This window comes from Amblyraja radiata, chromosome 20 (assembly GCF_010909765.2).
Source record: "Amblyraja radiata isolate CabotCenter1 chromosome 20, sAmbRad1.1.pri, whole genome shotgun sequence".
NCBI classification, from domain to species: domain Eukaryota; kingdom Metazoa; phylum Chordata; class Chondrichthyes; order Rajiformes; family Rajidae; genus Amblyraja; species Amblyraja radiata.
In genome coordinates this window covers 12,192,729-12,207,084 of record NC_045975.1, presented here as the reverse complement: position 1 = coordinate 12,207,084, position 14,356 = coordinate 12,192,729, and the positions used below count along the sequence as shown (strand labels likewise).

The 14,356-nt window shown below is 45.8% G+C and overlaps 1 protein-coding gene across 1 annotated transcript; it reads right to left on the bottom strand.

The window, feature by feature from the left end:
* On the bottom strand, window positions 1-7,611 carry rep15 (RAB15 effector protein). Its single transcript, XM_033038817.1, has 2 exons — window positions 7,511-7,611; window positions 1-2,144 (listed from the first exon to the last, which is right to left on the bottom strand). The coding sequence occupies exon 2, from the start codon at window positions 2,099-2,101 to the stop codon at window positions 1,388-1,390; it is 714 nt and encodes a 237-aa protein (XP_032894708.1). The 5' UTR covers window positions 2,102-2,144; window positions 7,511-7,611; the 3' UTR covers window positions 1-1,387.
* Between the last annotated feature and the right edge of the window lie 6,745 nt (window positions 7,612-14,356).

Genomic DNA, 14,356 nt, shown 5'->3' with positions numbered 1-14,356 from the left:
ACACTTCACACTGAGAGTCAGTGACTTCATTAGACTCTGATGCTGCCTGATCCATTGAGTTACTGCAGCATTTTGTATCCATCTTTGGTGTAAACCACCACCTGCAGCCCCTACTGACACACAATGAATGGGGATTGAGGCGAGGGGAAGAGAAAATGATAACTGCTTCTGTATCTCCCTGGTATTGTTTGCCGATTGATGCATTTACTGAAAAACCAAAGCAGGTCCTTAATGGGAGGCTTTTACTGGCAAGGGGGTAGGCTGAGGTAAAATTTGGTAAAGGTGTTGAAAATCACAGGTTGAGCAAACACAAACAAACTATCTGGCAGTGGGTAGGATGGTTGAAAGACCACAGATCTGAAGTAATCGGCCTAAAGTCTGAAAGAAGCCTGCGGAGGGTCAGAAGAAGGGACTCAACCCCATTCCTTCTCTCCAGAGATGCTGCCTGCCCCCGCTGAGTTACTCCAGCTTTTTGTATCTACCTTCGGTTTAATTTAGGTCATTGTCACGTGTACCGAACGAGGTACCGTGAAAAGCTTTTGTTACTGTCATCAATTCTCTCCAGATTCTACCGTTCACCAACACAAACGGGGGGGCTATTTACAGCAGCCCGATTAACCTACCAACCCGCACATTATTTGGGTGTGGGGGGGAAACCGGAACGCCTGGTGGAAAACCACGACATCATAAGGAGAACGTGCAAACTCCACAGAGTCAGCACCCATAGTCTGGGTCTCTGGCTCTGTGAGGCAGCAGCTCTACCAGCTGCGTCGCTATGCTGCCCAAAGACTTATGATTTGGAATGTGTTACCTGACAGGATTCGTAGAGAGGTACAGCAGAGATTCAGGCCATTCATCCCATCATGTTCATGCTGACCCTTTTGCCCATTTACTTTTAATCACATTTGCCCACATTTGCCACATCCTTCTACACCTTATGTAACATGACATTTATGCCTAGGAAAGATTTAGAGGGCTATGGACCAAATGGGACTAACGTAGAAGGGACTTCCAGTTTGGGATCCATGAGTTAGGCTGAAGGACCTGCTTCCCTTCTGTTTGATTCCATAACCTTCAAAAGATAAATGGATGAATAATAATTTCCAGAATATAGGGAAAGAGTGATGGTGTGGTTTAACTGGATTGCTTCTTGAGAGGACCAACATGGATTCAATGGGCCGAGTGGTCTCTACCCTGGCTAGACTGCTTTATGATCCCCATAGCTCATAGTCCTGATGAAGGGAAATTGCTTCTGTAGACTCGGTCTGTTGGAGGACCCCTAGTGGATGAGATGGGAAGTAGGGAAGATGAACCTTCAAGTGACAAAGGCTTAGCGTGCTGATCTGCCTTGCGTTGGACCTCACCAAGAGCTTAGCCTCGTCCAGGGTCACTGAGTGAATTTGACACAGATTGGCTTCGAGTCCTCGGACGGACCATCCTTTTGAAGGATCAGGTCCAGCATCCTTCCCGGAGTGACGAAGTTCTTGGTCTTCTCCATGCACTCCAGCAGGAACACGTCATCCAGCTCCTGGCCGTTCCCCAGGCGGGAGTGGAAGTCATTGCTGAGGACCCCGCAGATGGACTTGGGGTCTCCCTTGCACCCGAAGAAGAGGAAGAGTCCGTAACAATCCCTGCCGATGGAGGAGCAGAAATCGGCAATCTTCTCGTGGTTGGATTTGTTGATGGTCTCGGCCCTGGCCAGTTTCATGGATTCGGAGGCCTTGAACATCTTCTCCTCCACCTCCTCTCGCTCCCTCTCAATGTGGATCACCTGCACGGCAACCTGCAGCTTGGGGTTCTTGGAAGGCCCGTCGTGCACGGCCCAGACCCAATCTGCCCCCATCAGCATGGCTTGTTCCTCCGTCATCCGCGTACAACTGATGGCTTCCGCCACTTTGCACTGGACGCTCCGGTTAATGTAGGTCATCAAGAAAATATCAGACAGCATGGAATTACGTATCTTCAGCTTGCATTCCGGGTCCTCAAATCCAATGTATTCTTTGACTCTTTGGGATGCAGCGATGACGCACTGGTTGAATTGTTGAACAAAGGAAGACTTCTCCGGCATTTTCAGGAAATCTTTTAAGATATTAGAGTTCATATTTGGCAGTGGCTTAATCCCTTTGGACGATACAGCGGTTTCCCTGTAAAAATATAAACACATTCACCATTGGGCAAAGTTAGAACATCACTACATAAGCAATGGTCTCATCGAAAATAATTGGGCCAAAACCCTGAACATCTAGAGGGGTTGTGACTTTAGAAAGAAGTTACAGAGAAAGGTTGAACAAGATAGGTCTTTATTCTTTGGAGCACAGAAGGTTAAGGGGGGACTTGATAGAGGTCTTTAAAATTATGAGAGGGATAGACAGAGTTGACGTGGATAAGCTTTTTCCATTGAGAGTAGGGAAGATTCAAACAAGAGGACATGATTTGTGAATTAAGGGACAAAAGTTTAGGGGCAACATGAGGGGGAACTTCTTTACTCAGAGAGTGGCAGCTGTGTGGAATGAGCTTCCAGTGGAAGTGGTGAAGGCAGGTTTCGTTTTTATCATTTAAAAATAAATTAGAAAGGTATATGGACGGGAAAGGAATGGAGGGTTATGGTCTGAGTGCAGGTAGATGGGACTAGGTGAGAGTAAGTGTTCGGCACAGACTAGAAGGGCCGAGATGGCCTGTTTCCGTGTTGTAATTGTTATATGGTTATAAAGGACATATTGTTGATTTATCAGAATGATATTGATGATTAATTAATGATATCTGAATGATATCCTGACAATTCACAGTGAACGGTAGGCCCATGGGGAGTGTTGTAGAGCAGAGGGATTTAAGAGTACAAGATTGAGGGGGGATCTTATAGAATCTTACAAAATTCTTAAGGGATTGGACAGGCTAGATGCAGGAAGATTATTCCCGATGTTGGGGGAGTCCAGAACTAGGGGTCACAGTTTAAGGATAAGAGGGAAGTCTTTTAGGACCGAGATGAGAAAATCATTTTTTACACAGAGAGTGGTGAATCTGTTGAATTCTCTGCCACAGAAGGTAGTTGAGGTCAGTTCATTGGCTATATTTAAGAGGGAGTTAGATGTGGCCCTTGTGGCTAAAGGGATCAGGGGGTATGGAGAGAAGGCAGGGATAGGATACTGAGTTGGATGATCAGCCATGATCATATCGAATGGCGGTGCAGGCTCGAAGGGCCGAATGGCCTACTCCTGCACCTATTTTCTATGTTTCTATGTTTCTATGATTCTCTGAACATGCCATCACATGTAGACAGGTTGATTAAGAAATAATTTGGAATGCTAACCTTCATCGGTAAGGCCAATAAATATAGTGGTTGGGATGTTATGTTGCAGTTGTGCAAGACATTGGTGAGATGCACTTGAGGCATTGGCATGGACAAGTTGGGACAAAGGGCTGTTTCCGAGCTGTATGACTCTATGACTATGAAATTATATACTGGGTTACTCTAGTTCAGTTTCTGGTCAGCGATAGCCATCAGGATATTGAGAGTGGGGGGATTCAGTATCTGTAGACTTTAGACGTCAGAGATGAAGTGTGGAAATGGGCCCTTCGGCCCACCGAGATCGTGCTGACCAGCGATCAGCCCATACCTAGCACTGTCCTACGCACTAGGGATGATTTACAACTTCCAGAAGCCAATTAACCTACAAACCTGTACGTCTTTGGAGCGTGGGAGGAAACTGGAGTACCCGGTGAAAGCCCACGCGAGTCACGGGGAGAACGTACAAACTCCGTACAGACAGCGCCCGTAGTCAAGATCAAACCCAGGTCTCTGGTGCCGTTAGGTAGCCACTCTACAGCTGCACCACCGTGCCGACCTAAATAATGCCAGTAATGACAGGGGGCGATTGCTGGACTATTTCTTGTTGGATATCATCATTGGACGGCATTTATGTGGCATAAATATTACTAAAACAGTAAAACATAGAACCGTACATCAGAGGAACAGGACCTTTGAACTTTGACCCAGAACGTCTGTGCTAATTTAATCATGATACTGATTTAAACTAATCCCATCTGCCTGCACATGATCCGTATTCTTCTAGATTCAAGATTCAAGATTCAAGAAGTTTATTGCCATGTCAACAAGTTGATAGGAATGTGTCTTGGTTCGCTCTCTGACAGATACAATACAGTACAATACAACCACCACATACACCACAATAAATAATACAGACAATACCGTACGAAGGACAATATATACAGGAAGGACAGTACCCAGCAGCGTCATGTTAAGCGTAAGTGCAAGTGCACAAGAAAGTGCAAAGTGATTAGTGCAAATTCAAATATCTGATGGCTTGGAGGTAGGTGCTGTCTCTGAAGCGAGATGTTTTATTTTTAATGCTTCTATATCTCCTTCCTGATGGGAGGAGATTAAAGAGGTAATGAGCCGGGTGAAAGTGGTCTGCTATGATTTTTTTGGCCTTTCTGGTGAGTCTTGTTGAGTAAAGTGATGTCACTGAGGGAAGTCTGCTGCAACCGATGATCTTAGAAGCTCGGCGCACTATTCTCTCCAGCCGAATCTTATCCTGCGAGGTTGTGTGACCATACCAGACAAGCATGGAGAATGTGAGTATGCTTTCTATGGTAGACCTATAGAAGTGGGTCATGGCTGGTCGACTGACCCTGAATTTTTTGAGCTGCCGCAGGAAGTAGAGTCGCTGGTGGCACTTACTGATTATGAGACTAGTGTTGAGCTCCCATGATAGGGATTGATGTATGGTGGTCCCGAGGAACTTAAAGAAGGTGACCCTCTCAACCACCTCTCCATTGATGAAGAGAGGGAGGAGGGGGGTGGCCTTCTTTCTATTCCCTGAATGTTGATGTGCCTGTCTAAATATCTTTTAAACATCGATATCATTTCTGCTTCCACTACCTCCCATGGCAATGCGTTCCAGGCACCTACCATTCTCTGTGTAAATAATCTTACATAGATACATGGACATTAGGTGCAGAAGTAGGCCATTTGGCGCTTCGAGCCAGCACCGCCATTCAATGTGATCGTGGCTGATCATCCACAATCAAGTACCCCGTTCCTGCCTTCTCCCCATACCCGTGATTCCGCTAGCCCTAAGTGCGATATCTGAAGGCCCTGTCCCACTTGGCAATTTTTACGGCGACTGCTGACGTCATTGACTGATGTATCAGGGTCGCAGAAAGATTTTGAACATTTCAAAATCCAGCGGTGACAAAAAAAATGTTGCGACACCTGAGGAAACACCGCGTGTCAATACGTCATCACGCCACGTCCCGCCGTATCGTGCCGCGACTTTTTCGGTGACCTGATAGGTTAGTCAATGTTGTCGGCAGTCGCCAAAATAATCCCCAAATGGGACAGGCTCTTAACTCTCTTTTGAATACATCCTGCAAATCGGCCTAAGGCAGAGAATTCCACAGATTCACAACTGTGCGAAAAAGTTTTTCCTCATCTCAGTTCTAAATAGTTCTTAAACTGTGCCCCCTTTCTTCTCTTCCCCCTCTCTCTTGCTCCACCCATCCACCAGTCTTGCACAACACATCTGCTTTAAACTTTTTAAGAAGTAACTGCAGATGCTGGAAAATCGAAGGTACACAAAAAAGCAGGAGAAACGTTGCCTATTTCCTTCGCTCCATAGATTCTGCTGCACCCGCTGAGTTTCTCCAGCTTTTTTGTGTACCTTCCTTTAAACTTTTCCCCCTCTCATTTTAAATCTCCGCCCTCAGTTATTTGACATTTTCATCTTGGGGGAAAAAATTGAGACTGGTACCCTGTCTGTGCCTCTCTTAAGTTTACATACTTATATCAGTTCTCTCCTCAGCTCCTGAGAAAGTGTGGGAATGGGAAGGAGAATTAAAGTGTTTAGCAACCGGGAGATCGGGTAGGTCCAGACGGACTGATCGGCCAGTCTACATTTGGTCGCGTCGATGTATTAGAGTCCACATCTTGAACAACGGATACGGTAGATGAGGTTGGAGGAGGTGCGAGTGAACCTCTAGCTCTAACCAGCATCTGCAATTGCTTCCGACACATTTTGTCTCCTGATCTGACACCCTTTTGTCTCCCCAAGCCTCTCTTCTCTTGCCTCTCTCTCTTGCTCCATCCATCCACCAGTCTCCATCTGTCACCTGCTGGGCTTTTCCAGATTTCTCTTCCCAGCTACAATCAGACTGAAGAAGGGTCCCAACCCGAAAAGTGGCGAACACATTCCCCCCCCACAGATGCTGCCTCACCCACTGAGTTACTCCAGCACTTGGATTGGATTGGATTCCTTTATTGTCATTCAGACCTTTCGGCCTGAACGAAATTTCGTTTTTGCGTTTTTGCGTTTTACTCAATATTCCAACGTCTGCAGTTCCGTGCATCTCCCTGTCAACTGAGATTCCTCGACTATGAGGAATATTCTCTTAATCCCCTTCAGAAATGAACATGTTTCACTTTCTTACGATACAGCAACAAATACATTTGAACAAAATATTCCTTATCTTGATGTATCTCACGCAGAGGGTTAAACCATTTTGATTCTTTGCAAGAGGGAGATACAAGAAACTGCAGATGCTGGAATATTGAGCAAAACATAAAGTGCTGGAGGAACTCAGTGTGTCAGGCAGCATCTGTGGAGGGAATTGACAGACGATATTTCGGACTGAAGAAGGGTCCCGATCTGAAACATCATCTTCCATTTCTCTTCACGGATGCTGTCTGACTTCCTGAGTTGTTCCAGCACTTTATGTTTTAAAATTTACCCCTGGGCAATTAAGATTAAACTATTTTTAGTTTAGTTTAAAGATACCGTGTGGAAAAAGACCCTTCGGCCCAACGGGTCGACCAGCGATCCCCGCACATTAACACTATCCTACACCCACAAGGGACATTTGTTTTTTACATTTACCAAGCCAATTAACCTACAAACCTGTACGCCTTTGGAGTGTGGGAGGAAACCGAAAACCCACGCAGATCACGGGGAGAGCGTACAAACTCGGTACAGCCAGCACCTGTAGTCGGGATCGAACCCGGGTTTCCGGCGCTGCATTCGCTGTAAGGCAACAACTCAACCGCTGCGCCACCGTGACGCCCTATTTATTGTAGTCAAATCCAATTGTCAACCACTTTAATCTCTTCCTTCATCGGACTTTGAACACTACAGGACAGGAACAGGCCCTTCAGCCCTGCATGCATATTCCCTGCATATCCATGTGCCTATCCAAAAGCCTCTCACACGTCGTCTGTAGAATCTGCGTCCCACACCAACCCTGGCGCCCACCACTCTCCGTGTAAAATCCTGTCCCGCAACAAACGTTCCTCCCCTCACCTTAAAGCTCAAGTCTGGAATGCGTGGTGGAGGTAAAGGTTCTGACTGTTTACTCCGTCTATTCCTCTCATGGTTTTAAAAACTTCTATCAGGTCTCCCACCAACCTCCAACACTGCAGCGAAAACAACCCCTTTGCAAGTTATCACCAATGCATTCACATTTCACAATGAGCACACTTGAAACAGTTATTGCTTACCCAGCAGTTACGTTTAGTTCCAATGCAGATCACCTGTGCAGTTGTGCGGGCTGCAGCGTGGGCAATGTGCTGGTGATTTCTGCTCCACTCAAATCTTCAACGATTAAACAAATAGAGAAAGAGTTTGAAACAGACTGGAACCATGAGTCATCCGCCACTAAGTTTACAATTTGCCTTGCAAATAAAGACGTTTTCTAGTGTATCTGGGTGGATCACAGACGGTGACTGCTTTGCAAGCTTATTAAAGAAAAGCTTATCATGAAATGGGTTGCAATGCAAATGTAGAGGGAATTTATTGCACTCAGAAACCCACACCCGTAACGCTGGAGAAGAGTTTACTGAAGTATGTAAACTAAAGTCAATATTTATATAAAAGTATATACATATCCTGATAGAAACATATAAAGTTATGAGAGGCATAGGTTGACAGCCAGAACATTTTTTTTCTCCAGGGTGGTTATGCCAAAGACTAGAGGGCGTAGGTATAAGGCAAGAGGGACAAAACTTAATGGAGATGTGCATGGCAAGTGTTTTACACAGAGAGTGGTGGGTGCCTGGAACGCGTTGAGAGTAGAGGTGGTGGAGGCAGACATGATAGTGTAGTTCAAGAGGTTTTTGGATATGCAGAGAATGGAGGGATATGGATCACCTGCAGGCAGAAGAGATTAGTTTAACTTGGCATCATGTTCAGCACAGATATGGTGGGCCGAAGGGCCTGTTCCTGCACAGTACTGTTCTGTGATCTATGATAAATTGGTAAAGCTCTGTAATTTATTTCCGGCAACAGAGTGACGCACGGTAGAGTTGCTGCCTTAGAGACCCAGGTTCGATCCTGACTATGGGTGCTGTCTGTGTGGAGTTTGTACGTTCTCCCTGGGACCGCGTGGGTTTTTGAGATCTTCGGCTTCCTCCCACACTCCAAAGTCGCACAGGTTTGTAGGTCCTGTGTGTAGGATAGCGTTAGAGGCAGGGGATCGCTGGTCGCCATGGACACAGTGGGCCGAAAGGCCTGTTTTTTGCGCTGTTTCTCTAAACTAAAAATCACGTGCACTCTGGATTTAAACCTCCCCTACCACTGGTGTAAAAAAAGGTGTCAAGCTGTGAGATTCTCTGTGGGACGACAGATGGCACAATGGGCTAAGTGTTCGGCTGGCAACCGGAAGGTAGCCGGTTCGAATCCCGCTTGGAGTGCATACTGTCGTTGTGTCCTTGGGCAAGACACTTCACCCACCTTTGCCTGTGTGTGAATGTGTGTGAATGTGTGTGAGTGATTGGTGGTGGTCGGAGGGGCCGTAGGCGCAGATTGGCAGCCAAGCTTCCGTCAGTCTGCCCCAGGGCAGCTGTGGCTAAAGAAGTAGCTTACCACCACCGAGTGTGACTGAGGAGTGAATGAATAATGCGATGTAAAGCGCCTTGAGTATTAGAAAGGCGCTATATAAATCCCATCCATTATTATTATTATTAAAGTGTCTCACCATTCCTGTATTGCTTAAAATCAAGTCATAGTCACAGTGTGGAAATAGGCCTTTCAGCCCAACTTGCCCACACCTACCAACATGCCCCCATCATCACTTGTCCCACCTACCTACCATAAAAATATACCAAGGATGGCCAACAATATTTCTTCTGACCCCAACCACGTTCTGAACAGTGAGTACAATTTGCTACCATCAAACCGGAGATATAGGGTTCCAAAATTGAATAAGGTTAGACTGAAGCACTCTTTTGTCCTTTGTTATTGTAATGTTGGGTTGAATGTATGTATTTTGGGGTCCTGTCTTGATATCTTAATGCATAACTTTTCTAGTGTCTTTTATCTTTTATGTGATGCTGTAAATGGAGCTGCTGCGGTTCAAAACAAATGTCAGACTTTGTTCTGACTATAAAGTAATATCGTATGATATCGTATCTGCCTGCATTTGGCCCATATCACTCTAAACCTGTCCTATCCATGTACCTGTCCAAATGTTTTTTTGTAAACATTATCATGGTACGTGCCTCAACTACCTCCTTTGGCAGCACACTCCATATACCTGCAACCCTTTGTGGAAAAAAGTTCCCCCTCAGGTTCCTACTAAATCTTTCCTCCCTCACCTTAAACCTATGTCCTCTGATTCTTGATTCCCCTACTCTGGGTAAAAGACTGAGCATTTACCTTGTCTATCCCTCTCATGATCTTATACACCTATATACGATCACCCCTCATCCTCCTGTACTCCAAGGAATAAAGTCCTAGCCAGCTCAACCACTCAGGCCCTCGAGTACTGGTGACATCCTCATAAATCTTCTCTGGACTCGTTCCAGCTTAACAACATCAAATGTGTGATCTCAACAATGGAACATTACAGACCTCCTCTCACACGAACATGGATGTATTTCCTAATTGTGTTTTGCATCTATGTCTTGATTGTGTTTTGCACACTCTTTTACTTTTCATTGCTTTGTAGGATCCTTGAATCATCTAAGTATAAAATATACTTTTGTGTCTGCACAGCCTGTCTGAAGAAGGGTCCTGACCCGAAACATTTCCCTCCACAGCTGCTGTCTGACCCATTGAGTTCCTCCAGCACTTTGTGCTTTGCTCAGGATTCCAGTTTGGAATCAGCAGTTTCTTATGTTTGTGTGTGTTGTCCGAGTCCGTGTGCAAGCAAGACTTTTATTGGATCTCCGCCTCACTGTTTCTGTGCCAAGGACAATAAACTCGACCTGATCTCTTTAAAAAATACCTGCTGGTATTTCAGAAATACAAGAACGGTCCTGCCCTGAAACATCGCCTGTCCTTTTCCCTCCACAGATGCTACCTGACCGGAGTTCCTCCAGCACTTTGTGTTTTGTTCAAGATTCCAACATCTGCAGTTTCTTGTGCACTCACTCCAGTGATTGTTAGGAGTGAAGTGGTAGTTTGATGAGGAATGGGTGAGGAGAATGGGTCTTTGGTCAATGCCACTCAGAAGTGTGAGAGGTGAACTTATGCGCTACCAGGGTAGGTGGTGGAAGCAGATCCGATAGCGATATTTAAGTGGCATTTAGATAGGCACACATGGACTGGCAGGGGATGGAGGGATATAGACCACATGCAGGCAGATGGGGTTAGGGCAATGTTAGTGCAGACTAACCAATACATCCAGTCCAATTCACCCATCACCTCCACATTCACCGACCTAGAAGCACAGTGGTACAACTAGTAGAAATGTTGCCTTGCAGTTCCAAGGGATCCGGGTTCGATCCTAATCTTCGGTGAACTCTGTGTGGAGCATTTACGTTCTCCGAGCAAACTATCTTGGTCAGCATGGACAAGGTGGGTCGAAGGGCTGTTTCTGTGTTGTACAGCTCTATCCCTCTACTTGCAGGCATTTTTCTATGGACATTCAAGCTATTCTTTTTCTTTCTTTTTGTAAATTTATTATAACTACCGGGAGGCACAGTGGTGCAGCAGTAGAGCTGTTGTCTTTCAGCGCCCGAGACCCGGGTTCGATCCTGACTACAGGTGCTGTCTGTGTGGAGTTTGTACGTTCTCCCCGGGACCACGTGGGTCTTCTCCAGGTGCTCCGGTTTCCTCCCATATTCAAAAGACGTGCAGGTTCGTGGGTTAATCAGCCTCTGTAAATTGCCCCTAGTGTGTAGGATGCGAAAGTGTGGACGTGGTGGGCTATAGGGCCTTTTTTCACACTGTATCTCTAAACTAAACTAAACTAATCTACTGCTATTTCATAAGCAAGCATTGCAGCACTTTTGAAGTGGATTTTCACTTGAATCTTCTGTATAATTTTAGATCCCTTTCCAACTATGATCACGACATTGTGCACTTTGCTTTTTATCATTGATTGTACAGAATTAGGTTTCGACAACAGAGGAGTGGGGTGAGGAGAATGGGTCTTTGTTCAATGGCGCTCAGAAGTATGAGAGGTGAACTTATGGGTAAATGGAACAAGCTGCCAGAGGAAGTGGTAGAGGCAGATTCAATAACAACACTGAAAAGACACTTGGATGGGTAGTGTGAATGTGTGTGAATGTGTGTGAGTGATTGGTGGTGGTCGGAGGGGCCGTAGGCGCAGATTGGCAGCCACGCTTCCGTCAGTCTGCCCCAGGGCAGCTGTGGCTACAGAAGTAGCTTACCACCACCGAGTGTGACTGAGTGAATGAATAATGCGATGTAAAGCGCCTTGTGTATTAGAAAGGCGCTATATAAATCCCATCCATTATTATTATTATTACATGGATAAGGAAAGGCATGGAAGAATATGGGCCAGGTCGGAGCAAATGTGATGAGCTTAGTTAGATAGATAGGGCATCTTGGTCAGCATTGATGAGTTGGGTGGAGTGGCTGTTTGGCTGGTGCATGACTCTATCAGAAACCGGTTCTCCTGAGAAACAGCTAATTTAGTGTTCTCACAGTCATGGGACACCAATCATTTATCAGAATGTTGGCCAGTTTGTTATCCAATGTTCACTGACATATCTTTGAATTTGAATCGAGCATTTGCCTAATGAGGCCACGTATGGTGAATCGTACTGTACACACAGTTGCTCCATTAGATGCAGGGTGATGTGGTTGAAGTCTGAGTCATAGAATCACAGAGTCATTGAGTCACACAGCATGGAAACAGGGCATGCGGCCCAACTTGCTCATGCCGACCAAGGTGCCTCATTGAGTTAGCCCCATTTGCCTGCATGTGGCCCATTTCCCCCTGCACCTTTTCTATCCATGAACCTGTCCAAGCTTTGTGGGAGAGGACTAGAGTCGAGTGTCCTTCTGCTGCTGGACTTTGAGGTCCTGACTCTGGTGGGGATATCCCTCAAACAAAGGAAGGGATATCACCCGGTGGCTCCATGTGTGTCAAGGGTGTTTGTTTAAAGTCAGATGCAAACACTATTGAGTATGATACTATTGAATGCATAGAGAATGTATGAAGAGTTTCTGCACAGTTTTTGTTTTGTATATATATTTTATTCTGAGTAAAGTTTATTTTTGAAATATTTTTAAATATTTCAAAATATTAAACCACTTTAAAATATTGCCCCACTTCCTCTGTCAGTTTGTTCCATATACCCACCGCCCACTGTCCCTGTACCTAACATGTAAACTTTCCTCTCGTCTTTGACGCTTCCGCCAAGTGAACATGTTTCAGACTGTTTATCTTATCTATACTTCTCATTATTGTACTTCTATCCGGATTGCAACTGTTGTTGAAACAGGGTTGAAACTACAGTTGCCAACTTTCTCACTCCCAAATAAGGGGCAAAAGGTCGAAATATGGGACAAATTCCCGACGCCAATTCATTGACTGACTCGGCCGTGACTGATCAGTTGGCACGGGTGCTGGATTTTACACAAAGTCCTGCCGGTGGGCCAGCTGAGCAGTTTTGGCCCGGGCCGCGCAACGTCGCACGCAAAGTCCGGCACCCCATCGAACTCATGAACCGATGATCGGTCATGAGAAGGAGGGGTGGTGGTTTGGGCGCTAAGCAAAGGTCCGAAGGTCAGACAGCTGGCCGGGCTGCCGACCAACAGGCGAGGCGCTGCTGCTGCACTCCATGAGCTGCACCAAAGATCTTTGGGCTGCACTACGTCGGGACGGGTGAGGCGGGGCCGGACGCGGCACTCTGACCCGACAGCCCCCTCGAGCAGTCAAATACAGGACTAGGGCGGTCCCGTATGGGACAAACCAATTTGTCACGGCTAATAGGGACAGTTGGCAACCCTAGTTGAAACAGGCTTTTCAGCTACAATGGAGTTGACTGCAAACTATGAATGTGTGAAGAGTTTTTGCACAGTTTTGTTTTGTATGGCTATGTTAAGCAAGCTGGCTCACTTATAAAAACAATTAGGTGTTTAGGAAAATACTTGGACTCACTTGGAAAGATTGGAAAGTCGCAAATCATGCGGGCTTAAGGACATCAAGTAAATCACACTTTTCTTCCCAGAGACATCTGAGATTCATAAGTTCATAAGTGATAGGGGCAGAATTAGGGCATTCAGCCCATCAAGTCCACATGACCTCATTCTCCCTCCTTCTCCCCACATCCCCTGACACCCATACTAATCAATAATCTATCTATCTCTTTCTTAAAAATATCTATTGACGGCCTCCACAGCCTTCTGTGGCAATGAATTCCACAGATTCACCACCCTCTGGCTAAAAAAATTCCCCCTCATCTCTTTCCCAAAGGAACGGTCTTCTATTCTGAGGTCTGGTCCTAAACTCTCCCATTAGTGGAAGCATCCTCTCCACATCCACTCCATCCAAGCCTTTCACTATTTGCCAAGTTTCAATGAGGTCACCCCCTCATGCTTCTAATTAGACTACTCAATCCTGATGTTATAAATAAGCTCCATTTCCAATACTAAGGAGAACACCTTGTTTTAAAACATGTTGTTTGTATGTTAAGGAGGAAACGTGGGCTTATTGACTTATTTGGGACGACAGATGGCACAATGGGCTAAGTGTTCGGCTGGCAACCGGAAGGTAGCCGGTTCGAATCCCGCTTGGAGTGCATACTGTCGTTGTGTCCTTGGGCAAGACACTTCACCCACCTTTGCCTGTGTGTGAATGTGTGTGAGTGATTGGTGGTGGTCGGAGGGGCCGTAGGCGCAGATTGGCAGCCACGCTTCCGTCAGTCTGCCCCAGGGCAGCTGTGGCTACAGAAGTAGCTTACCACCACCGAGTGTGACTGAGGAGTGAATGAATAATGCGATGTAAAGCGCCTTGAGTATTAGAAAGGCGCTATATAAATCCCATCCATTATTATTATTATTATTGAGTATATGTAAGTACACATGACAATTAAACACTCTTGACTCTTGACATAAGTCTTGACTGATGACGTACTGGGTAGTAAAAAGGG

What these genes read in the sequence shown, in the direction of transcription:
- rep15 (XM_033038817.1), bottom strand. Translation starts at nt 2,101, where the DNA reads ATGAACTCTAATATCTTAAAAGATTTCCTGAAAATGCCGGAGAAGTCT.